This window comes from Malaclemys terrapin, chromosome 5 (genome assembly GCF_027887155.1).
Source record: "Malaclemys terrapin pileata isolate rMalTer1 chromosome 5, rMalTer1.hap1, whole genome shotgun sequence".
NCBI lineage: Eukaryota > Metazoa > Chordata > Testudines > Emydidae > Malaclemys > Malaclemys terrapin.
The window spans coordinates 5,289,555-5,316,503 of record NC_071509.1 but is presented as its reverse complement, the minus strand read 5'-3'; the positions used below and the strand labels follow the sequence as shown (position 1 = coordinate 5,316,503).

At 45.9% G+C, this 26,949-nt stretch overlaps 1 protein-coding gene across 1 annotated transcript in view; it reads left to right on the top strand.

Moving 5' to 3' along the window:
• Positions 1–26,949, top strand: part of SFXN5 (sideroflexin 5) — a 171,635-nt gene that overhangs the window by 87,507 nt on the left and 57,179 nt on the right. The window contains exon 10 of the mRNA XM_054028792.1: positions 11,195–11,285. Within this exon, the coding sequence (XP_053884767.1) occupies positions 11,195–11,285 (91 nt within the window). The remainder of the gene's footprint in view (positions 1–11,194; positions 11,286–26,949) is intronic.

Below are 26,949 nucleotides of genomic sequence, written 5' to 3'. Positions count from 1 at the left end.
ATACAGATGAGAAACATAGTCTCTTAATTACCTTGTCTAGTTGGCCGAGGCATCAGATGTCATACGTTTTCCCTTGGAAACAATGTAATGAAACTAATTACTCTTTATTTAGCACATGTGCAAAGGTGAGCTACAGTTTAGGGATGCTCAGACCCTGTGCTTAGCATAACTCTCATCCACTTTTATATACAGTGACACCTGCACTAAGGACTGACTCTCTAATAGGCGCCCCACTATTTTAAACAATCACTTTAAAGCATCCGAGGTTTTGTACATAATCAATTAAAGGACCAGCTCTCACAGGCAGCCTATTTTTGTGAGGCTTAGGGCAGCTGCATTGCTTAAGATGGATTTCATTATGTGTAATGGATTTTTGAGTGGAGATTAAGTCCTGGTCTAACCAAGTACCTAAGCATGTGCCTAAACTTTCAGCACATAAGTAATCCCATTGAAGTTAAATGTGAGCTTGTTTACATGAGAAGGTTGTACCAGTATAATTTAAGTTGTGAATTTAAGCTGATCTAGTTAAACCAGTGCAAGAGGCTTTGTGGATGCTTATTTCGGTATGTGAGACTTATTTCAATTTAGTCTAAGTCAACTGGGAACAGGGTTAACGGTATTGAAATAAGCCACTCTTAAACTGAAATTTAGTGTGTCCACAAACCCTTTTGCACCAGTTTAACGCTATCTATTCTGGGTATTGAGATCATCTGAAATATCGGAGCTCTCAGATAATGGATTTAGCCTCGCAACACCCCTGAGAGGCAGCTCAGTGTTATCATCCCCATTGTACAGAGGGGAAACTGAGGTTTGGAGAGACCAAATGATTTGACCAAAACCTTACAGGAAGTCTGTGGCAGAGCAGGGCTTGAACCCAGGTCCCGCAAGTTGTAGGTTAGTGCCCTAATTCCACTGTGTTTTAAACACTTGTTTAAAGTTATACCAGTGCAAATTTCTCATGTAGCTAGCCCTTAGTGATGCTACTTCCAGAAAGATGTAACTTACACCTTTAAAAAACAAACAGAAAAGAATACTACGGAAATTGTTTTGGACAGTCTTGAGGTAGCTTCTATCTGAGCTACAACCAGAGCTATTTAGCTTATGTTACTTGCTACACCCAAAGAAATCCACTAAGTTTCTTAACTCCTTGAGCCAGAACTGTTTGGCTTCCAGAGCTTACAAATTCCACTGAGGCTTCTGTACAGGTGCTAAGCTGCTTGAATCAGAGCTTATTTGGTTTCAGATTTTTTTTCTGTTTGTTTCTACAAAGATGGTAAATGGTGTGAAGAAGTTTGTAAATTGTGCTGGGAGCTGGAGCTCTGAGGCTATAATTTCCATGCAACTCCCAACTTTTGTATCTAGCATCATCAAAAATAGTTTTGTGCAATTAGAATAATAGAAGATCAGGGTTGGAAAGAACTTCAGGAGGTCATCTAGTCCCACCCCCTGCTCAAAGCAGGACCAACACCAACTAAATCATAAGGAGCCAATCCAAAACCCACTGAAGTCAAATGGGAATCTTTCCATTGACTTCACTAGGCATTGAAATAGGCCCTAGTTCACCACCAGCACTAATGGAATACAATAAAGTAATGTTTGTTGACCATGCTATTTTTTGAGATCTGGCACTGCAGAAAAATGTTAGATGTTTGCAAAACCAAAAAATGCCTTATCTCAAAAATGCCCTGCTCGACTAACCTAAAACTCTCCCATAAAGTTTTCCTCTAGGCTAGAAACCACACAGTGCAGAATTCTGACAGAAGGATCTGACCGAATTGGAAGCTGTTTCAAAAAATGTCAGGCTTACAGGGGACATCAGGTTACAACATTATGCAATCACTACTGTGATTTCGTAACGTAAGATCTTTGAGGAGCCTTGCATGACGTGACGCTGCAGCCTGTAGATCGGGAGCACTCTGTACTAGATGATGTTCGTCAGCAGAGATGGTATTTTACTGCCCTGGTTTTTCCAAGCTGTACAGGCATTCCCAAATCTTTGACCCTGAATGGTGGTAGTAATAGTAACTTACATTTGACTCGTAGGATACCAAGTACTTGAGAAATTTAGGCCAAATTTTTCAAAAATACCCACTAAATTTAGACTTCTCAGTTTGATCCTGGCCCATCACAAGTGCTCTTAGGCGCTCTGGTAATACAAATAGTTAATAGTAAGATGACAGTGTGTGAATTTCAGAGATACTGAGCAGTCCCAGCTCCCCCCCGTCTTAAGTTGAAAATATGGATCTATACAAACCATATAAGGAAGAGCAGCCACTTGCGAGATGGTTCTTTAACAGCACACCGCAGCATGGCACCCCAGTTTAGTACAGGGAGTGGAGAACAGAATATTTAATTGAAACTTGAGGGAGAATTTAGGGCCACAGAATGTAATTAGATTAATTAAAATTTGGCCAGGAAATTAGGTTTAGAGATGCCCTGAGTAGTTTAGCAAATGGGAACACAAAATGTCAGGACTTTAGTGTGATGCCTCATCTGAAAGATAGCCTTCCTGCTGTGAACTCAGCACGTCAACAGCAGGAGTAGGAGTAGTATCTGCTGAATTACTAACACCATTACCCTGGGTTTTCTCTGAGGTACTTCAAGGTACATTTCTACCCCGATATAATATGAATTTGGATATAACGCGGTAAAGCAATGCTCCGGGGGGGCGGGGCTGCGCACTCCCGTGGATCAAAGCAAGCTCGATATAACGCAGTAAGATTTTTTGGCTCCCAAGGACAGCATTATATCGGGGTAGAGGTGTATGCTGTTTAGTGAATGGGTATCACTGAAGTCTTAGTATCTCAGTCTAGAGAGAATATTTCTATAAATGGTGTCCCAGCATTATAGCCAGTGGAAAGCAATATTCATTTCTTTACTTTGGTACTCTGCTAGTACTCGTCAGAACTTTGATTCAGACTGGTATTAGCAGGATGCCTGCTGTTTGTCCATGCCCATTCGATGCTAGAGCCTGTCTGTGCAATAGAGATGCTAGAGCCGGTCTGTGCAATAAGAACAGAGAGGGAGGAACAAATGGTTTTCACAAATGTCACTTGAATAGGAATGAATTGATCATTCAGTAGGAAGGCCTGTGACTCCCTCTTATGCACTGCCACAAGATCAAGTGTCTCTTCTTTGTCTTCAAGGCCCTACATAACCCCACCACCGTCTACATCTCTGATCTAGTCACTAAGGGTACATCAGCACTGCTTCTGGGAGTCAACCTCCCAGCCTGGGTACACAGACTTGTGCTAGTGAGGCTCGTGCTAGCTCCCTAAAATAGCTGGAGAGCCTGAACCATGACCTCAGATGTGGTGTAACATACCCCAGTACAACACACACACACCCCGCTTCATCAGTGCTGGGGCCTTGTTGCCACATTCATCCACTGCTCCTGCAAACGTGTCTCTGTTTTCCTCCCAAGCTTCCGTCCTGTGAATGGAACGCCTTCCCGATCACCTCCCTCTCTTCATTTACTCCCTCCTAAAGACTCCCTGCCTCCATGATGGCCACAAGAAGAGAGTCAATAATATACCACAACGACAAAGCTAAAGAAATCACCATGCTAGTGATTTCCTTCTCTGGGCTTCCAGGAACCGCCTGTCTACGCTGTGTTTGGCTCGTTGGGAGTGTAAGCACGACAGGGCAGGAACTGTCTTTTGTGCACTCTGCTTAAATGCTAAAGCACAGAGCGATCGAGTAGCCACCTTTACTCACCATCTCCTCTGTTATCTCCAGCAAGGTAGTCTTCTTCCCTGTCTCCTTCCCCACTGCCATCCCCCATCATACACCAACTCACACACGCACACAATTTTTCACTCTCCTGTCTAGGCGAAAGTGCCCCTGTGGCGTTTTCTAATCCCAGCTCCCTCTTCCTGATAATTGTTTGTGAGCAGTGTGGAGTGGCTGCATTGACAGCCTGTGAATTTGGTGTTATAGCCCATAATCAGTTTGTGAGAGGGAGCAGGCGGCCACCCACTGTCCTCAGGACTTTCTACCACTTAGTGCAGTAAAGAAACATTTAGAACTAGGAGGAGGTCAGTTCAAAATAGGGCGAGGGAGGGGAGGAAGAGTGGCCCCATGCCTCCTTAGAGATTAGCAGGAACCTGGATTCTGTCACTCGGTGATTTTTCCTCCTGCGCCTGATTCTAAGAGCAAGTGATGAACTTTCTTTGCCTGTTTGACTTCTATTGTACGTTAGTATGTGGCTCTGAGTCCTGGATCCCTGCCCTGAGCAAACCCCCAAAGGCTCCTGCTCCTATTTCTTTGCTTGTCTCCTTCCATAACTTCTTCAGAGATTTTAAGGCCAGAAAGGACCATTATTCATAGATTCAGGAATTCTAAGGCCAGAGCGGGGCTGTCCTGGGGTTCACTACTCACCGCTGAGAGGCCTCTTTGTGGCTCGTCTAGGGATTAGCTCTCGACCAGTCTGACACCCCCTCTCTCAGCTGCTCTCTCTCTCTCTGGAGTCAGGTTTCTCCCTCTTCATGACTCAGCCCTCCAGCCAGGTCACTATAGTCCTCTCCTTCCGCCGTAACAAAGTCTCTCCATACAAACTGTCTCAGGTGCTCTTCCGCTCTTCTGCCCAGCCCGTGTCACATCCCAGTGGCTGTTAGGGGGACCCGGGCCTGCCCACTGTTCCATGTTTCAGCCCAGGCACCCTGTGTTTGGCAACCACGGTCTGCTTGCTCCCAAACTCCTTCTTAACTTTCTTCACCCAGCCCACCCCGGGTCACTACCGGAATCTTCTCTGTTCCCTCTGGCTACTTCAGCCTCTCTCGGGTTCTTGCTGGAGTCAGAAGATCTCGCTCAAGATCGTTCTACCTGGCGAAGTCTGATCCATACTGGAGCTACAGTCTATGAGCAGAGGAGAACTACTGAGGGAGAGCAGAAGCGCCAGCAGCGTAAATCTCACAACAGCAGCATCTCCGTTCTTAATCAACTAACCCATAGCGGCATCTCTTGTTCAGTGTGCCAGAGACAGTTCAAAGCTAAAATGTGCTTGATCAGCCATTCACATATTCACAGACACCAAATCAATCAGTGATGTCACGGTCATCTTCGAACTCAAAGGACGAACAACAACATTCCCAGGCAGAATCTGAGGCCTCACTCCTCCTTGTCTATTGCCAACTCCCCTCCTCTCTAGGGCTTGACTGCAGGGTGTCTTCCTGCTGCCCGTTCATACCACCAACTTCCTCTCTTTCTGCCTAGCCCAGCTCCTCCCCCAGCTAGGCTTCATCACCCCTCTCTCCCGACTCTCCTCCAGTGCTAGTTGCCTTGTCATAGGGCTAGTTGGCTTTTTGGACCACTGTGAGTTCAGCTAGTCCGACCTCCTATACTACACAGGCCATAGAACTTCCCCACGATAATTCCTCAAGCAGATCTTTCAGAAAACCATCCAATCTTGATTTAAATTGTCAGTGACGGAGAATCTACCACTGTCTGATGATGATCATGTAGTCTGGCCTCTTGCATAACATAGGCCGGAGAATCTCACCCAATAGTTTCTTCATCAAACCAGGGGTGAAAGTAATATTAAATTCTTACTGGTACGGGGGCCCGGCTCTGGGCCCCTGGAAGGGGCGGGGCCTCATGCGGAAGGGGTGGGGCTGGGGAGTCAGCCTTCCCCAGCCAGCCCATCCGCACAACCTGGGCCTTGCCGCCCAGGGCTCCGGCGATGATTTAAAAGGGCCAGGGGCTTCAGCCGCTGCCGCATTAGCAGCGGTGGTGGTCGCGGTCGGGAGCCCCAGGCCCTTTTAAATCGCCGGCCCCAGGGCAGCTGCCCCTCCACTCCCCAGTTGGCAGCCCTGCCAGTAGCGTCCCTACCGGCAGGGCCGCCGATAGAGGGGACAAAAGGGGCAGCGACGGGGTATGGGCTGGTACCGGCTTCTGGCCAACTTTCACCCCTGCATCAAACCCATAACTTCTGTTGGAGCTGTGGCATATCTTTCAGAAGGACAGCCAGACTTGTCTACAAACTGGTGTTGCTCCGGTTTAAGATTTGTTGATACAGTTCAGCCAATAAAACACTATAGTGGAGTGTGTTCATACCGTATCAGCACATCCTCCGGTGCTTGTGTTCTGTATCACTACAAGCCTGGGGCACTGTGGATCGGTATCTCAATGTCCTCCATACCACCTTATGGGAACTCCAGGATCTCTGCCTGCTGCCTTTTCCCTCCAAGCACCTCTTTCTTCTCTACAGCATTTCCCCTTGTTGCTGCAGTGGCTTCTCTTTCCCCGCTGCCAGAGCAGCTTTCCGCCCCACTCCTACAGCCTGCTGCATCTCATTGCCCGTGGGCATGCCGTTGCCTCCGTGAAGGGCAATATCCATTTGCTTGGATTGCTGTGTGTTTAATGTTGATGTGCATTCGTAAGTAAAGCCCCTCCCCTCTTCCCCTTCTGTGCCACATGGCTGTTTATCTTTAGTTTACTTATAGGGACATAGACCAGGTTGTGCATGGACCATGTTGCTCCTCTCTTTGAGTCCCTCCACTGGATCTTCGTCTCCTACCAAATGAAGTTTAAGATTCATGTCCTTCAATGCCCTGCGTGACTCCCTTGCGTCTGCGTTTCTGTCCTGCTTTCTCACCATATCCCACCTTGCCTCCTGTGCCCCTGCCCCACCTCTTCCTTTTCTGCTCAAGACCTTGCTATTTTCTTCAATAGAAACATCTGTCCCTCTGCCCCAAACCAGCCTCTCTCTTTCACTCTCCTTCCACAGTCTCCTTTAATGCTGGCTCTGGTTCCATGGTTTCCCTTCTCTTGCCTTCCTCTCATCCCATACCTCTTTGCTCCCAACTCCTTCCTTTTCCCTCTTTGCTCCAACTCACACTCCTTCTCTCTCTCTTGTCCTCTCTTCTCTTCTCCTTCCCTCTCCCCACCTTTGTCTCTGCCTGCTTCCCAATCTCCTTCCTCCTTTGCATCTGACCTCAAGCGGGTGTTCTGCTTCTTCTACCTTGACCTGCCCTTTTTATTAGCTATGTTCTGTGCCCTCTGTTGGCCCCTTTTATGCTGCACCCTCTGAAGCTTTGTGCTGGTGACTTTGAGGCTGAAGGACAGGCGAGCCTCGTTGAGTTCCCTTTCCGTAGGTCTGAATCTCCTTCCGTGGACACTGGCAGGTTGATCGTTCAAATGCCAGCATTAAGCTCAGCCTTTCATAGGTGCTGGCTTCCTCCGGGACCGGGGGGTGCTTAACCCCCCGCTCTGCCACAGGCCCCCACCCACCCAACCCCTTCCCCCAAGCCTCGACCTCCGTCCCGCCTCTTCCCACCCCTGCTCCGCCCCTCCCCCCAGCGTGCCCTATCCCCACTCCTTCCCCTCCCTCCCAGAGCCTCCTGCATGCCGCGAAACAACTGATCAGGGAGGGAGAAGCGCTGATCAGCAGGAGGGCGGGAGGCACTGGGGGGTAGGGGGAGCTGGCTGCCAGTGGGTACTAAGCATCTGGAGCACCCACGGAGTCGGCGCCTGTGCAGTCTTTACATTGCTGGAACATTGGAATTGCCAGACTGAATCAAACCCATGGTCCATCTAGCCCAGGCTCCTTGTCTCCACCAGTGGCTAGCACCAGATGCTTCAAAGGAAGGTGCAAGGAGCCATGCAACAGGCAGATGTTGGGTAATCTGTCTCCGATGTAAGTCTCCTCCTAGCCCTTCGTAGTTAGAAGGGAAGAGCTGTTGTGGTCTGATCGGCAGTGTTCTCTGGGTTCTCAGTATCTCTTTGTAAAAATCCACCACTGAAAAATAAATAAAAACACCTCTTGGTAGGTGACCCACTAATATTGTTACTCCACTTCAGAAACAGATATCAGAGCGAGCACAAACCCCAGTTCTGGCCCTCACTGGAAGCTTTCCCATGGATTTGAGGGGGAGAAGGATTGGGCCTTTATTGAACAAACTCAGCATTGCCAATCCCCAAAACCATTCATCGGCTCTCAGAAGAATCACAATTGGCTGAAAAATAGAGAGATTTAAAAAATAATAATTTGGGGAGATTTTTTTTTAATTTGTCTTTTGGCTTCTGAGACTTTAGATTACACTAGGGTCGTGCTTTCAAGCCTTGCTCTGCAACCAGAAAGGCAAGAATTTTTTTTATGTGAGAGCTGAGGTTCTTACATAATCCCTTGACTCCAGGAGCTTTTAAAAAAAACACCAAATGTTGTGGCACTCATGGTAAAATCCAGAGTTCTGGCAACACTGCAAACTCTGCTCTCAGCACTGAGCTGACCGCATTGTTGATGCTGACAATAGGGAAGTGGGACAAAGACCCTCCATAAAAAAATTGGAGGGGAAAATAGATTTGCCTGAGGCAAATGTAGACCCAAGAGAGAAAGCAATGTTATTTTCAAGCTGCTAAGCAATCATTACACTCTATGGTACAGGGACTGTCTCTTTGTTATGGCTTTGCAGAAGGGGACCTGATCTTGGATGGCAATACAAATAAATAACAATAATTAACTATACTCACCCCTGGAGTAACTCCATTAGCATTGAGTTACCTTAATGATGCATTTGGCCCACTGGACAGAATACCTCTGGCCAGCCCCTTGCAATTAAAACCTATTAACAAGTCTTTGCTGGTGCCCCTTTTATTTGCAATAATCTGAGATCAAAAATACCAGTGTGTTGCAGGGCATTCTCCTTTCCCAATTTAGGTGGTCCCACTTTGCAACCTGCGGGAAAGAGTTCACAGATTGGGTAAAATAATTTCAAAACTGTAAAAACAAACCCTCATTAGTTTCTTAAATCTAGACCTTGTGTCGAGAATTTGGGGAGATTGGATTTAAATCTATATCAACATTTAATTTCATATTCACAGCAGGGTGGGTGTTACAGACAGAAAAGTGAGTTCATCTGTGGCACCAAATTGAATCTGAAAGTAAAATGGTTTTTATTACTAGTAACTTCACAGCAGTGGCTCAGGTCAACCTTTTCTCTTTTCAAAAGCTGCTGCTCCTGCATTTTGCATTCAAATCCTGAAAAACTCCAAGCAGAGGAGTTCGGTAATGAAATAAAATATGATACCTCTGCAGATTCAGTGAATTAAATTTATGAATACTGTAGCTGTAGTATAGGTATAGTGGGACCAGGAACCATGGTTAGGATTGTCTGAGGGGGGGAGGGATAGCATAGTAGTTTGAGCATTGGCCTGCTAAACCCAGTATTGTGAGTTCGATTCTTGAGGGGGCCACTTAGGGCTCTGGGGCAAAAATCTGTCTGGGGATTCGTCTTGCTTTGAGCAGGGGGTTGGACTAGATGGTCTCCTGAGGTCCCTTCTAACTCAGATATTCTATGATTCCCTTTCTAAACCCCCATTTTTCCAGTAGCTTACAATTTAGCTTTCACATTTTGGGCTTACATTTTCCAGGCCTTGGAATGTTTGAGCAAATGCTTCTCAGCCATTTTTGAGAATGAAGAAGGGGAGGGGAAAAAACACTTTTCTGATTATTTAAAAGTATATATAGTATGACTCTTTTTGAATGCCACTAATGCCAAAGTGTGGGTGGGGTGGGGAGTGAAAGCAGAAAGGGACGATTTGGCAGGGAAATACCCCATAGGAGGAGAAATGTCATTCAGTGTCCCAGTGGAAACCTGCTTGGATTTGGAAGGGTACTGAGGGTGTGAAAATCCTAATTGTGCTCACGCAGTGTTTAAACTGTAATAGTGTTTTTCAGCATCTTCCCAAAGAAAGACAACGACACTGCATGTGCATGTGTAACTGACATGGTCAGAAAATGTTGGGTTTTTTTTTTTGGTAAGAAAATTGAAAGCCCTGAAAACCAAAAAAATTTCAGACATTTTGGGCTGAAAATTTTTTGTATTGCACTTTTTCGGGTGAAGACATTCGGTCAGAAACTGTCAAAAACATTTGGGTTACAGCCAACACTTTTGGTTTGGGGCCTTTTAGGTCTCTCTGATGAAAAATAGAAAGTTTTTGAGGAAAGAAGGTGCTTTCTGCAATAAAATTGTGTTTAGATGAGAACCCAATTTTCTGTCGGGGAGAAAAAAGTTTTGATGGAAAATTTTTGACCAGCCTTAATCTGTAACCCAAACTGTTAGACTGTAGGGTTTTGTCCCCCTCTAGCAGCTGGGCAAAGACCCACATTGTTGCTTTGGGTTACACATGTGCAGCTACTTTAGGATGGTAGTAAAAATGCAGTGCACCGTGCCTCATTCAAATGCTGGAGGAAATGGGTGAAAAAGTATAGTTATGGAACCCATGCCTGCTTGGTGTGGCACTCTGTCCCCCCTCTAGTGGCACCTAGACCAGCTAGACATTGATGAGTCTGCTACAGCCTTGGCTAAAAGACTTGTGTTTTAGCTCATGCAGTAGAGAGAGGCTCATGCATTAAGCTTCAGAAGTCCCAGGTTTGATCCCAGCCGACGACAACCGGGGTCTGTTGGCATTACAGTTATACGATACCCTCTACGTGGCTAGACCATAATCCAATCCAAACTCTGCTGGAGGGCAGGGCTGCCCAGGGCGGGGGCAAGTGGGGCAATTTGCTCCGGGCCCCGCAGGGGCCCCAACGAGAGTTTTTTGGGGCCCCTGGAGCAGGGTCCTTCACTCGCTCCAGGGGCCTCGGAAAACTCTCGTGGTGCCCGGGCCCCCGGAGCCTCTTCCACTCCGGGTCTTCAGTGGTAATTCGGCAGCGGGGGGGTCCTTCTGCTCCGGGACCCGCCGCCGCCAAAGTGCCCTGAAGACCCGCGGTGGGGGGGTCCTTCCGCCCCGGGACCCACCGCCGAAGTGCTGGGTCTTCGGCAGCAAGGACCCCCCGCCGCCAAAGACCCCAGGCCCCCTCAATCCTCTGGGCAGCCCTGCTGGAGGGGTGAGATTGGCTGGGAAAATACCATCAAACTGGATAAAAAATGCAATATAGGGACATCTCCATTAAAGGCAATGGTGAAGAAACAACCCAGAAGAGTAACGCTATAATGGAGCCCATCCTTCCGTTGGGGGTAGCGGTGGAGGGCTGGAATTGTGGGCCGATGGGGGGGAGCGTGGAAGCAATGGAAGGGCTACACATAAGGTTACCTGAATGGATTTAGCTTTGGAATGATTTCAGAAGCAAAGGTCTCTCCCTCTCTCATCTCAGTCAAGAGCTCTACTCCTTAGTCGCTGCAGGGCATAGAGCGTGCACCATTATTTGGAACTAAATGCTTTTACCTTTCTTCGATTTCTCTGTCTAAAGGTGGGCCTTAATGTTCTGGTTCAGAGAGCAAACAAGTTTACGCCAGCTACCCGCCTCCTGATCCAGAGGTTTGTGCCATTCCCTGCTGTAGGTAAGACATGATCTACTTCTACATGCTCTGTGTGTGATATATAGCCCTAAGTATGGATTTAATGCTGTTGAGACATACAGGTTGCTTCTGCCTCTGTGATTTATCCTGTGGCCTGAACACCAAACTGGCAGCACTGCAAGATGGAACCCAGGGCTGAGATGTTGTTATTCTAAATAAAATATAGGATTGAAATTCACGGTTTCAGTGGGAATAACCTGTGTGGGCCAGTCAGACTGTCAGCGAGAGGACTGGCCAGTGCAGAATGAGTTCTGACTCTTCTAATCTTCACTCTTTAGATGACTGTTCATTCCTTGGGTAGTAACCATAGCCTGGGCTGAATTAACTCCTAGGCACTGGCGTTGGATTTGGTTATATCCAAGTTAACAAGAAGTACTCAGCAGAGTACTGCGTCTCTGAAACCTCACAAGAAGTTATTATCCTGAAATGTTTTAGTCACTATCTTGGAGACATAACATAAACCATTAGCAGGATGAAAGGGGCATATTTGTAGTCACACGGGAAGTGAGTTTTGAGGACCATGGCTGGAGGGCAGGAATTTGCATGCTGTGCAGTTATTGAAAGCAGTGACTGCGGTACTCTGGTACTCTGCTAGGCTAAGAGCGGCCTATTCCAGTATATAACAGAGTAGCTGTTGGCCTCTCCCATTAGACATCAGTGTTCAGTCTGAATGAAAGTAGTAAGACCTTGGTGTTAACACAGTAGCTACCTGCTTCTGGAGATCTGGGTTCAAACGTGGTGTAGAACCCAAGTGAAATGAGTCTGGTGGTCTTAAGCTACTCCCTGGTGGTTTCGGAATCACATTAAACTATCCACTACACACAATGTGCCATTCTTCAACCTCTAGAGGCTCTGAATCAGAAGTGCCGGAACATTGGAGTTTAAATCTGAGGTGCACTGACAAATATTATGTGAAGAGACTATCTGGTTTGCTGACTGTCTGTCAGTGCCACCAGCTTCTTGCTTTTGAGAACACTAAAATTTACTCCAAAAGCAGCGGGGGGGAAAAATGTGTGCATGCAAGGACTAATGTAGTCTGTTTGCAGCATGATCTGGTTATCGTAAGTTCAGTAAAAGGGGCTGCTGCACAAAATCCCAGGCTGCAAGGTCAGATTATGGCCAGATTTACAAATGTATTTAAGCACCTAAAGATGCAGATAGCTGCCAAGATGTGCAAGAGCACCTGAGCGGATTAGGGACCTAACTCCCCTGAAAGTCAATGGGACTTAGACACCTTCACTTAGGGACTCAATAGGTTCAATAAATAAAAGGTTAAATTGTTGGGTTTTTTTTTTAACTATTTGAAGAACTAATCTCACAGATATGGGGTTGTTCTGTTTGGTTACATTGGAGAGAGAGGTCAGCCAGCCATAGCCCATAAAATCCGGCATCACCTCTGGAGCGAGGGGTAAGGTGGTGAGATGTTCTAGTTTATGCATGTGACTGGGAGCCAGGAACTCTTAAGTTAGAATCCTGGCTCTGACCGATTCCCTGTGTGATATTGGGCAAATCACTTACATTCTAATTTTCAAGTGGCCTCTACTTTTGGATGTCTGGTTTTTTGCATGCCCCACTTGGGCCTGCTTTTCAGAGGTGCTGAACATCTGCAGCTCCCCCTGACTCCAGCTGGAGTTGAGCGTGATCTGTGCTTCTGAAAATCACGCCCCTGGGGTCTCAAGCTGGGTGCCCAAAAAGTCAGGCCCCCAAAATCGAGGGCCAGTTTTGGAAATGATGTCCTTTACCTTTCTGGGCCTTAGCTTCCTAGTCTGTAAATTGGGAATATAGAAAGTAACCTCTTCAGGGCAGGGACGCTGTCAATTTGGTCTATGAGGTGCCTCGTACACGCTGATTGCTGCAAAAAATAATAAATAATAAGTATACTTGCCTCCCTCTCAGGGGTATTCTGAAGATTAATGTTCATAGTGCACTTTAAACCTGAAAAGCTCTGTGTAAACTGTTACAAAGGACACAAGTTCTTGTTTTTCTCCATATAGACTGAGTAGCCAAACTTACTGGCTTTCCGAGCTGCCTACGGTAATCTTCAGAAGTCCGAGAGTCGCCAGACATGCACAATCTTGACACGCATTTTTTAAAATATTAACATCCTACTTACTGTATCGCGGCTAATTAGTGCTAGAGCTGGAGGCCTGGTGGGTCCCCAGTCTGGTTGTAAGTCTTTGGAAAACCAGTTGATATGTTGTCAAGGCAGTATGGAGGAGCTCAGGGGATTGGGGCTTCTGCTCTGCAGCGGGGGGAGGGTGTGGCTAGGGGTTTCTGCCCATGGGGCACATCTGCCAGGGCTTGGGGCTGAAGCGCCATTCCTGGTGCGCCTTGCAGGGCTGAAGCCCCGAGCCCCAACTCCTCACCACAGGGCAGAAGCCCCAAGCTCCCCCCCAAGTCTGGTTGGCGGGGGGAGGGGCAGGAGGGGCTCTGTGAGCTGCACTTTAACTGTAAAAAAGCCACATGTGGTTTGAGAGCTGCAGTATCGCCGTCCCTGCCATATGGCTCCCCCCCCCCCCCCCTTTTTTTTTTTAAATCATTTTTCCCTTTTCATCCATGGCAAGGGTGACTAATTTCAGACCCTCAAAAGGCGAAAACAATTATGGATGTCTGTATTGGTGGGTATTTTTAACTGATTGTTTGTCTTATTGAGTGATAGGAATGATGCATATGGGGGTGGTGTGTATCTGCCACAAACATTGTAACTGTTTATCAAATCCCTCATCGTGCATCATTACTTAAGCAGCCTTCAAAAAGCCATTTGCCGCGTATCCCCCTCTGCCATCTCTCTACTCTCATCTAAGCTAGTCTGTCTAGGAACTTGTGCTGCAGCTAGTGGTGGTGCATCTCACCAACACTGAAAGGAGTACGCCACCTTCTTTGTACCTCTCCAAGGAGAGTTCCGTGGCTTTGATGTATTGAAGTTTGTTATTTGGAGAAGTGGGTTCTGCAGTTCGTGATGGAGGCTCTGGGAATCAACTAACGAGCAGTAACACCCTTTTGTAGACAAGTCTCCTGAAGCCGACCGTGTAATTATTCCAGTGGAACGTAGCTGTTGTAGGAGGTCATGATATTGGAGAGTAAGACGCTCCATCGGGTGGGTTGGACCAATCCTGTGGAAGGCATTGAAAGTAAAGACCATGAATATTAGTCTTTAAACATCCACATGTAAGGATTCAATCCTGTGAGCTCCCTCCATGAAGTGCTGGGGGTCATCATCTTCTGTTGGAAGTTAACGGGAGTTCAGGTCACTCAGCACCTTGCAGAATCAGGCCCAGTGTAACCATTCTGCTTTAATTACAGTTACACCCTCTTTACAGCTCCTTTATACTGCCAGAGAATCCGGCCCTCTGAGTGGCTGACCCTCTGCATAGGAATAACTTTCACCCTGGAGACCAGAGCTGAGCAAATTATTCATTATAAAGTATCTGATGTTTTTTGTATATTACTCAAATTATTTTAGAGAGACAAGGTGGGTGAGGTCATATCTTTTAATGGACCAACTTCTGTTGTTGAGAGAGACAAGCTTTCGAGCTACACAGAGCTGCTCTTCAGGTCCGGGAAAGGTACTCCAAGTGTCACAGCTAAATGCAAGGTGGAATAGATTGTTTAGCATAAGGAGTTAGCACATATTCTGGATCATTCAAGGGGAAGTGCCCTGTCAACACCTCTGCAGTCATAGGACAAAAAGGGTTGTTAGTGGGTTACAGGTTGTTGTAATAACCCATAAATCCAATGTCTCTGTTCAGGTCATGATTTTTAGTGTCCAGCAAAGTTATGAATTTAAGCTCTCAGGGTCATCTTATAAAGGTGTTGTGCAGGTTTCTTCTGAGGCTGAGGACTGAGAGGCCAGATATGGAGTGATTGCTTTGTGAAAAATTTCCACCCACAGGTGACAGTGTTTTTGCCTTTTATCATTTTCCTGTGTGAGTTCATTGGAGACTGTCTGATTTCACCCATGTAGTTGTTATTGGGGCTTTTAAGTGCACTGAATGAGGTACACCACATGTTGGGATAGGCATGTGTAGGAGCCATGGATCTTGAAAGGTGGCGGGGTCGGGTGTTGATCATTGTAGCAGTGGAGATATGTCTGCAGGTTCTGCATCTGTTCTGGCAGGATCTGGGGCTGCTTTGATTTGGTGTGTCCTGGTCTGTGGGGAGCTTGCTTCTGATGATGAGCTTGGAGAGGTTGTGGGGGTTGTTTGAAGGTCCAATAAAATATATTACCTCTCCCACCTTGTCTCGCTAATATCCACGGCTACAATAACACTGCATACAACACTAAAACAATTTTATGTATTCATTATTCAAAACCCACTGATTTCTTTAGTGAATGATTCTTGGTCAGCAGCTCGGTCAGGAATTGCACATTTTGAAATCAAATATCCAATTCACACTTAGCTACCGGCTGCCATTTGAGTATGCAGTCTCAATGTTCAGTTCCACAAGTGATCCTGCTAGTGAAGCTTGAATGTTTGTGGAAAGTGAACACACCGGGGTTATGAATACAGTTGGCTGAATTACTCTACATAGCCTTACCCACAACTTACTGAGCAATACTTGAGTCAGATCGTTCTCTTGCATCACAGATTTCCAGATCAGTAATGCTCCTCCTGCACTGGCGAATGAGAAGAATAGAGTTCCCCCTAGTGCACTATTGCTAGAGAAGGCAGAGGGACATCTTCTATGAATCACTGAGACTTGCCACAGGAAGTGACAAAGCAGCATTCCAGCACAGGAATTCATAGCACAGCTGTTTACAAGAGCTACATTGAAACTGGACAGTCATTTGTCTAAGTGCGGTTTCCATTGTAAGGCAGTTGAAATAATAATAAATATCGACTGAACCTAGAAATTCTGAAGCCCAAAGCATTTGATTTTTAAGATTCTTAGTGAAGCACGGTTTGAATCAGAAACAGAATCAAGTCCTTGAACCAGCAATAGAACCATTTGTTTACAATAAAAATGGATGAAAATATTTTTCCTGCAAAAATGCAGACTTATAAGAGCTGCTTCTGAAGAAGCCCAGAACTGTGCGAATAATTGTTACAACTCTACCCCTAGCTGTGAGTTTTTGGGGTGCAAATTAAAACCATTGTACAGTAGATCATTTAAATATTCTATGCTCTAAGAGGAGACGCCTCACCCCCTTCCCCCCCCCCCAACCGTAGGACAGTGTTGAATGTATGGTATAGTTCCTCAGCAGGGCCGGCTCCAGGCACCAGCCTGGCAAGCAGGTGCTTGGGGCGGCCGCTCCGGAGAGGGGCGGCACATCCAGGTATTCGGCGGCAATTCGGCAGATGGTCCCTCATTCCCGCTGGGAGCGAAGGACCTCCCGCCGAATTGCCGCCGCAGATCGCGATCGCGACTTTTTTTTTTTTTTTTGGCTGCTTGGGGCGGCCAAAACCCTGGAGCCGGCCGTGTTCCTCAGATCAGTCTTACATGGCCACGTTTTCTAGATCGCTCAGGTAAAAAATTATGCCTGAGTATTTTAAAGGACTAATCACCAGTCATAAGCCATTGCTGACTCGGATAATGATTATTAAAGCGATTCCACACATTTAATGAACCTTTTTCTATTTCTGTAGTGGAACATTAAAGTGCTAACTCTTCAGGGCTCAGTTCATTTTAAAATTTTTTGCCCAAGCTTGATTCTGCTGCTGACTGATTCAAAGAATTTTCATCACTCCTTCAGACCACTACCAAGTAAGCACAGCAGCCCAGATCCTTAAAGGTATTTAGGTTCCTAACTCCCATTGATTTCAATGGGAGTTAGGTGCCTAAATATTTTTTAGGATCTGGGCCATAGTGACTGGTAAGATTTCACGTTTGCCTTTGCCTAGTTTGCACAGTGTGAAACACATAAAGCCATACTTCTAAAGGGCAGTCAGCCTAGCACAGGCTCGATTTGCGTACACCAACTTTGTATATGCAAGTTACTTGCACACACCGCTTTTGTGCACAGTCACTTCTTTGTGCAAACGATAGGACTTGCATGTGCAAGATATGGAATTGGATTGTTAGCTAATGCAGCGCACAAAGCAACAATCTTATACACCTCTACCCTGATAGAACTCTGTCCTCGGGAACCAAAAAATCTTACTGCGTTATATCGAACTTGCTTTGATCAACCGGAGAGTGCAGTTTTCCTCCCGCCCGAGCGCTGCTTTACCGCGTTATATCTGAATTCGTGTTATATTGGGTCGCGTTATATCGGGGTAGTGGTGTACATTCTTGTCTGTCTGCTCCATATAAAAAGATAGTGGCGTATGTGTTGGATCACATGCAATTTTCAGATGTCCTCTTTGGTCCCTTGAGGGCAGAACATGTTGCAGTAATCTAGTTTGATGTGACAAAGCATGAATAGCTATGTCTGTGTCTGAGAGATAAGGTCATAGCCTCCTGGCCAGCCAAAAAAGTCCTCTCTGGCCACTTTGGTATCTGGGTGTGCATAAGTCCATTGTATCCACGTGTGATGAATCCAGTAGAACTCTAAGCTTGTACAGGACACCTGAAGTAGGCAAGATGATTTCTGTGCAGGTTGTGATCACACTTCCTGTGAGTTCTCGTTAAATGATAAGAGAAGAAAGCGCTGTTGTACCTGGACTGGCTGCAGCTTCATCAGGCTGTGGTGTCCACCAGGATGAGGGTGGAGGTAAATACTGCACAGTATTGCACAAGGTATATGATCTTTTACTCACTGACATTGAGATGAATTGGAACATCCCAGACGAGTGCTTTCACCATCAGGCCCTTGGCTCTTCTGGGGAGGGGGCTCTCTCTCTCTCAATGACATTTTCATCAAAACTGATAATGATTCCACAAAACGTTTCGGTTCTGATGAAAAAAGTTTCATCTAAAAATTCCTGATCAGCTCTAGTTATGATCCAGAGAACATATTAACTTGCCTCCTCTGACATCAGCCAGCATGTCTTGTTTGACCGGGCTGCCCAAAGGGAAGTGTTATGTTAGACTAACGCATATTACACTCCTTATTAATGTTTAGTACAGATGCATCATCTTTCTCCAAAGATCTCAAAGCTTTTTACAAAAGTGATCATGATCCTTGTTTTACAGGTGGGGAAACTGAGTCACAGAGAGGTCACACAGTGGGTCAGTGGCAGCAGAAGCTTGGTCTTCTGCCTCAAAGTTCTCTGATCTAATCAGCAGACAATGCTGCTTTCCTCTGGCACTGTAGTGTCATCCTCCCAAACCATGTGTGTGTGTGTCTCTATGCAAATACATGATCACGTGAACAGGATGTCCAAGTTGGAAAGTGAAGCACTCGGTGCTCATTGAGTGTGCAGGTCGGATGGTGTGCAGTGAATGAAGAAGCTGTTCAATAGTTAGTTCAATAGTTGTTATCTTGACTGTGCAGAGTGTGCTCCCTTCTTCATCCATGGCACACTGGTCAGCTCCAAGCCCTAATCGATTCACCAGCCAGCCTGTACTGTGAGTGAGGCAGAGGTCCTGCAGGAAAAATAGCGTGTAACCATGTAATTAGATTGTATCGTACAGCTCACTCCAAAGGGACAGAGTTAAGTTTGTAGGGCTAATCTCAACTTTGGCATTTCCTGTCTTCGAGTGCTCCGTTCTTTATTTGCTTTAACATCGTTATTTGGAGTGTGTCCTAGGTTTATTTTAAATATATATAAAAATTAAAAACAAAAGCAATATGATCTCCTGGAATTATTTGGTAGACAGCAGTTAAACGCTGTGTCCTGCATAATCTTTTCATTCAGAGCCTCATTCAGAGCCCATTGAAGTCAGTTAGGCCCAGATCCTCAAGGGTATTTCGGTGCCTAACTCCCACTGAAGTCAGTGGGAGGTAGGCACCAAAATACCTTTGAGAATGTGAGCCTAACCACCATTGATTTCAGTGGGAGTTAGACACCGAAATATCTTTGAGGATCTGAGCTCCAGAACTTTTCCATTAACTTCAATGGCCTTTGGGTCAGTCCCTAAACAAAACAGGGTCTGCAGAGGTCTGCTTCATTCAGTATGCACATAAATAGATCCTATACAATCTCCTTCACCTCTTGCATTGGCCCCCATGTGCAGAGCCCACATAATGCTGGGAGATTGCATAGTGAATTGTAATTTCCATTCACAAGCACAGTGCTAATGGGAACACTGGGAAACTGTTGTTACAAAGTCTGTTGTCCACCACTGACTCCCTGTGTAATCTTCGGCAGGCCACTTGACTGCTTTAGGTCTCACTTTTCCCCATCTGCAAAATGGGGGTGATGATACTCCCTTGATCTTAAAAGGCACTTTGAGATCTAGGGGTGAAAAATGCTATAGAAGCGTTACATAGTTATTTATCATGAAAATCCTTACCATGATGGTTATGCGGTTCTTTCTGTTTCGGATATATATTTAGTGGGAAATTTTATTTTAACCATCCTTTGTTTGGCTTCAAAATGGCATTAAAGATTGTGAGTAGATTTCAGAGCTACGTCTCAGACCAGGTTTGGATCAGAGTTGCATGCTACAAAATCTCTGCCACGAGGTGGTTCTATTTTTACACAGAGGTGTTAGGAAAAAGAGGTTAAGCTGGCGTCAGAATTGATTGGGGACCCTAATTAATTTGTTTAGCCCTTAATTAATTCTCTAGTTCTTATTTTATTTGTGTACTGTCATGCTTAATTGTGTGCCAGGACATCAGGAAGCCTCCCACTAATTGCTGTTTGGTTGTTTTGAGAGCTGGAAGTTATTGGTTTGGAGACCTGGGTAAACTGTTTAATTAAAGATCTGTCTTCGTATTAACTTTCACTACCAGCCTCCAGAAATGAGCTAGATTTAACCTTGTGAAGACATGGGGCCAGATGCTGAGCCGATGTAAATTGGCATAGATCCACTCATGTCAATAGGGCTGTGCCATCTTACACCAGCTGGGGGTCTGGCCCATTGACTCCAATGGAAATACTCTGATTTTTGCCAGCTGGGGATCTGGTCTTTTGATTTCACTGGGGCTGTGCTGACTTACACCCGCCAGGCATCTGAACCATGTTGTGTTTCTCAGGGTGTTTATGTGGAAATTCTCTTGTCATAACAATGAATTACTCTTGCTACCATCCTCAGCCTCTTTCAAAAGTGATGGAATTTCAGTAAAATGCACCCACCTCTGGGGTGGAAGGCAGCCACTATCCTGTGCAGAATAGTACACTTCACACCCTAGGTCGAGGAATTCAGATTTTGGCCAGAGTCACTGGGTATGTCTTCACTGCAGTTTACCTGGTTCCAGGTAACCAGGTATGGGAATTATAGCAGTCTAAGAGTGTGAGTGTCCAGCAGTTAAGCCACACTCAAATCACACCTGTGTAATCATGTCCACGCTGGTTCTGCAGTAACTCAGGTTAGGCACTGGAATTGCTGGGGGGATATCCCCTGCGTTTTAGTACTCCACTAAACGATGTCATTCTATGAATCGTTTTGCAGCGTATTGTGGGAGAACTTACCTGTCTTTCCTGGGTCCCTATGCAGAAGTTTGAGCTCAACAACACAGTAAATATAAGCACTTCCAGATAGGCACACTCCACACTGCTGTTCACAGCCTGCGTTCCAACTATTAGCAAGCATGGAGCCAGCCCAGGATGCCGATGGCCTGTTCTAGCTACCGGCATTAATGCAGCTCTCATTTCTGGGACACTAGACCCAATGCAGGGCATGAGATGTAGTGGAGGAAATTTAGGCAGTAGCTTGTTGCCTTGAGAAGGCGGTGGCAGGCCTTGCTAAGGAGATCATGCAGGAGGCATGCAGAGGAGGAGCAGTGGAAACAGCTGAGACAGGTTTTAATAGCTGTGGCATCTCACTGTGCTGACTGGTAGTTCTGGAACAGGACCACAAATATCAAGCGGTGAAACTACATCGTCCTGCAGACCTGGGATGATCACCTGTGACTCTAAATTTTCCGCAAGAGACGGGCCTCCTTCATGGAGCTGTGTGAGGAGTTTGCCCTGGCCCTTCAGCCCCAGATCGTGCGTATGAGGCTGTCCGTACCACTCCAGAAGCAGGTTGTTATCGCCATCTGGAAGCTGCCTATTGTTAGACTGCTGCAGATCAGTGGCTAACCAGTTTGGTGTTGGCAAATCAGCTGTCAGTGCTGTGGTGATGGGGACTTGTGACCCAGTTCTTGTTGGGGTTTGTCCATAAGTGGTAAGGATTACTAATGTCCCCAAAATAATTATTGGCTGTGGAAGAAAGGGGCTCCAAGACTGTCCCGAAGCCATGGATGGCACACATGTCCATGTCCATTGTCTGCCCCCCACAAGGTTCACATGAATACATCAACTGGAAAGGATACTACTTATTCATTTTGCAGACCTTGGTTGACCACAGAAGGAGATTCATGTACATCAACACGGGATGTACTACAGGGTGCATGACACCAGGGTATTCCAGAGAAAAATTCCAGGGTGTTTTCAAATTTGGACAAGGAAGGACTTTCTTCCCTCCCAACAACATGGTTATCAGCGAGGTATCTCTATTCACTGTTACTTTAGGGGACCTGTGTTATCCTCCACTGCCTGGCTTATGAAGCTGTACCCTGATGTGAGAGCATCTGGCAGAAGAAGGTTTAATTACACATTGAACAGTTGCAGGAAGGTGGTGGAATATGACTTTGACTGACTAAAAGCAAGTTGGCGCTGCCTACAAACCATTTGGATGTCAATGCATGTAATGCCATTTGTGTTGTCAGGGCGTGCTGTGCACAGCAGATGTGAGGATAGGGGGAGTACTTTCACCAGGAGTGAGTCGAAGGCCATACTGGTTCACAAACCCGGTACAGTCAACCAGAAAGTCACAGGGGTTGGGTCCAGGGAAGCGAGGGAAGTAAGTGATGCCCTGCGTGCCCACATTCTCGCTAGACGGGGGAAATGCTCTTATGTGGAGTTGTGATTCACCTGTTCTATACATATCACTTTATCTCTTGATAAAAGCTTTGATTTGCATTTTCTGTGTCTTTGTTTCCCAACACACCATTTGATTGTGCAAACAAATACTTTGTTTGAAAACAACACAAGCACCCCAGCTACCACTGCGTTAGTAAAAGGGCAAAATCTGTACTGAGCTGTAAACAACTGACAATATAGACAATCAGGGCAATGTCACAGGAAATGGAATTTCACATTCTACTCCTTGGATGCATAGGGACAGAATGAACAAATACATCTGCCCATGTACACTTCCACTCTAGGAGTGCATTGATTGGCTCATGCCCCAGCCAGAACTCTTCATTGTCTGCATGACATGAAATAGAGTCCATTATCCTCATTTTACAAATGGGGAAGCTGTGTCACAGAGAGGTTAAGTGACTTCCTCAAGGTCAGGCAGAGAACCTGTATTAGAGCTGAGAAGGAAACCCCAGTCTCCTTACTCCAGCTCTCCACTGCACTGTGCTGGTGGATTGACTGCATGCTACATTTATTGATAGAATCACTGTCTCCAAGAGATGGGTCTGGTTAGGAAATCGGCTTGTCACAAAACTTGGCATGAGTGAAATAAATAACAAACCAGGGAACCCTGTTGGATTCCTAGCAGGATCATATTGTTTGATCCTGGAGGGATCTGTTGCCCTCAGGGAGTTCCCAGACTCTTGTCTCCTCATGTGAGCAGCTGATTGCAAATTTAATCCACTTGTTATTACAGGAAAAACATGCCCCTGAGGTTACAAAAGACCGATCATCCTTGTGGAGATCTCTGCTAGTTCATATCGCAGTGTATTTTGTGTCCCCCACAGAAGCAATTTTGAACTTGCACTCTCCCTTTCTCCCCCAGCCCTGCAATGCATGTATTAGGTTGTTCTTTTGATAGCCATTTACAGCCCCAGTCTTCTTCCTCTCTCTTGCAAAAGTTGAATGGGAAGTTCTTGAATCTCACTGTTTCCAGTTTAGCATTTTCAAGAGAGAACTGGAACAGGTCACTGGGCCATAGAGTGGTGCTGAAAAGAAACCCGACCCAATGGTCCAAATTCATCCCAGGTGTAACTTCATCGGGCTATGGAACGTGGGAAAAGAGAGCTGGGTTCCAGAGACTCCAGGAATCTTTTATTAAAAGAAACAAAAATAATGTTATAAACAGCTTATTACTGGGGATGATGTGCAAAAAGGATAGAAACCAGTTTGGCCTCTGAAGGCCTGATCCAAAGCCCACTAAAGACTCCCATATGCCATCCCCCCAGACCCCAGGGTGAGTTTGCAGGGCTGGCAGTTAGCAAAAAATGTCTTTTTATTTATTTTTAATTGATGGATTTGATCTAGATCTGGGTCTTATCTGAACTTCATACCGGAGGGCACCCACCCAGAGCTCTGAGATTTGATAGAGAAATTACTATGAGACAGTGAGCCCCACAATGCCATTGTTTACTTAGTTGCCTTTCAGAGTAGAGCAGCACTTTAATGCTGCTGGCGTGTATTGTAAGTCAGCTCAGGAATTTTATTTCTGCTCGCTGGAGTGGCACTAATGCAGTGCGGGATTTTTTCACCTAAAAAGAAGCCTTTAAAGTTTCAAGATTTATGGCCAAGTTTTTGTTGTTGTTATTGTTTTGGGTTTGTTTGTTTTTTTGTTAACTCAAATAGGAATTCCCCCAGGGTGTTTTTCTGTTTTTATTTAATCTCTTTCAACAACTCCATTTAGGCAGAACAAAAGGATATATTCACCATGTATAAAGACTACCAACTCATAGGTAAATGTGAAATACATATAAAATCAGAGAGGCATAGTAGGTGAAGTAATATCTTTTATTGGACCAACTTTCTGTTGGGGAGAGAGACAAGCCACACAGAATTCTTTTTCAGGTCTGGGAAAGGTACACCGAGTGTCACAGCAAAATTCAAGGTGGAACAGATTGTTTAGTGTAAGTAGTTAGGACATACTGCAAGGGACAAGGCATCTGATGGATGATCATCTTAGATCTTTCATATTTGACCAGTACTTTGAACATATAAAGTTATTACGAAAGATTGTCAACAAAGTAATTGACAGATAGGAACTTGTTTAGAATTTGGGAAAATCCTGTCACATCAGACTCTCTGTTTGAATCTGGTCCAGATTCCCTAAATACTGTAAAGATGATTGAGGGGTTCATATACTACAGGGGCCATAGAAATACCTTAGATCGATCTCATAGCAATAAGGCAGATTTGGTTTGCTTTTACAGAACGAGCAGTTTGCCCACCTTTGCTTCTTCCACTGTGTACCTAGTAATCCACAAACGTTGGATTTTCACTTTTAAAATACTTTCCTATACCTTTAGTGCTGGTGAAGGGAGCTCAATTTATCACCCTGGAGACTGTGCCTCTGTTTAGCCACAGAGCCGGAACAACACAGGCAGCCACCGTACCTCACCTATGTATGTCAAGCCTGATCTTAAAGCACTTTACAAAGCCGGGAGAGTATCAGCGTCTCTGTTTCACGGAGCGGGAAACTAAGGTATACAGAAGCGATGTCACTTGCCCAAAGTCATACGGCAAGTCAGTGGCAGAACCAGGAACAGAGCCCAAGGTGCCTTTCATCTATTCTGGTGCCCTGCCCAGTGGAACAGGCTAACTCCATTCAAGTTAATGGGAGTGTTGCCCAACCGAGGACTTCAGGGGTGGGCTAAGCATGGTTATGTTTAGAATCTCGCCAGCACATAACAGTGGCTTGTTTGTAATGTATGTAGCAGATAGGGTGACCAGATGTCCCGATTTTATAGGGACAGTCCCGATATTCAGGGGGTTTTCGTATATGGGCGCCTATTACCCTCAACCCTTTGTCGTGATTTTTCCCACCTGCTATCTGGTCACGCTAGTAGTAGAAAGGAAGTAAAACTTATTCTAAGTCTCTCTTCTTTCCTACTATGACATGGGACGGTTAGCCGCAGTTGGCATTATGGCTCCCCGTGCCTGGAAACAAAGAGGGAGAAAATTTATGAGCAAAGCTCTATGTCTAGAAACTGCTTTCCACCCCCTCTTCTTCCACTTCTCCTTCCAGTTGACCTGGAAGCATGGGGCCCTGGCCTCAGTCCTCCTGTCATGCCTCCTCCTTCCTAGATGAGTCTCAAAGCTGAAAACCAAGTTAAATAGCATAATTGCAAATGGTCCTAAAATCCCTAAGACACATAGATACACAGGGTAGAAGGGGAACTCCTGACCCGAGAAGTTGCAGAATTCTTAGCGCTTGGAAGTAGCTAGCAGAGTGTGTGTGTTGTGGCAGGGAGGGAAGGAGAGATTTGGTTCTCTCTGGCGGTCCACTTCCCCATAATAACTAACCATCCTAAGGTGAGAGATTTCCTGGTGCCTTCATTGTGTTGCCTCACACAACATGAGTGTTCTCAGGCCTCCTGCCACATGACTGTGCATTGTAATCCCAACCAGTACTCCAGCTCCTTAAATGTGTGCATCCACATGCCGTTTCCCTCCTGCTCTGGAGTGTAAGCAGTGTGTGTTGACACAAACCAGTTTTCATTGCAGAGAGCTGCATTACACCAGGGCATGTCCACCTGCCACTGGAAAAAAAAAAAAAAAAAGTTGGTTACACTAAATGAATTGACTTTAGTTAGTAAACATTATAACCCTTGGAGAGCTGCCGAAACACGCCTTTGGAAGGAGCTCATCAAATGAATAGTATTGCAAAACCAGACTGTTTTGCTGTCCTTTGCCTGATCCCCTTCTCTTAGCTATGATCAGATTGACCAGTTGTTTCTATTTGTTAGTAGAGCCCAGGGGTACCCATCAGGGCCCCACTGCTGTGTGTTGTACAGAAATTGGGGGGGGAGGTGAGGGGGCAGATCCTCACCAAGGGAGCTTAGCTCCCTTGATGTCAGTGGAGTTCTGCTGATTGACCCCAGCGGAGGATCTGGCCCATGTAAGAAAAAGACAGGCCCAGATCCTCAAAGGTATTTAGGCTCCTAACTTTCTTTGAAATCAGTGAAGCCTAAATACCTTTGAAGATCTGGGCCATAGTTCCCATCCCAGAGAGCTCTCTACAGGTGAATGAGAGAGACAAGTCAGGACAAGGCAATAGTAAAACAGGCATATTGGTATAAGTAATAAACTCTGCTACCTAGTCAATGTCCGCAGGGCGGGTTTTGTAGGCGTCATGACCGAGGTGAGTGAAGGAGGGGTTTGCAAGAGGATAAGATGGGGGAACTTTTCCACTGCATGAGGCCTGGGGTGGGAGATAGCATGAAGGTGCTTGGGGAGAAATGGACTAACAGATGGGGAAAGCCAGCATTGCAAAGCAAAGTTGACAACTTGCTAAGGTAAAGTTGCTGGCCTATTGAGCAGGGTTGTATAGTGAAGGGCCTTATTGGCAAAAATGTGAAGTTTGTGTTTGACGCACTGGAAAAGGGACTCTACGAAGGGGTGATATGGCCAGAGCCACAAGCTAGTCGGCTGAGGCTAGCAGCAGCATTCGGAGTGGAACTGAGAACAGGGCAAGGTTACAATAGTCAAGGCTAATGAAGGAGGAGGTTATTTCAAAAGAATTCTAGCGCCGGAGACCTAATCAGCCATGAATCTCAGCAGAGGGCAGCTCTCTGAGGCCAGGTGTGAGCCGCACAACTGGAGTGGACTTGGATGTGGAGGCTACATGTTGATTGAAAATCGAGGGAACCCACTAAGGCACTGGTGGTGCATATTCTAGTTTGGAAAGATACCTA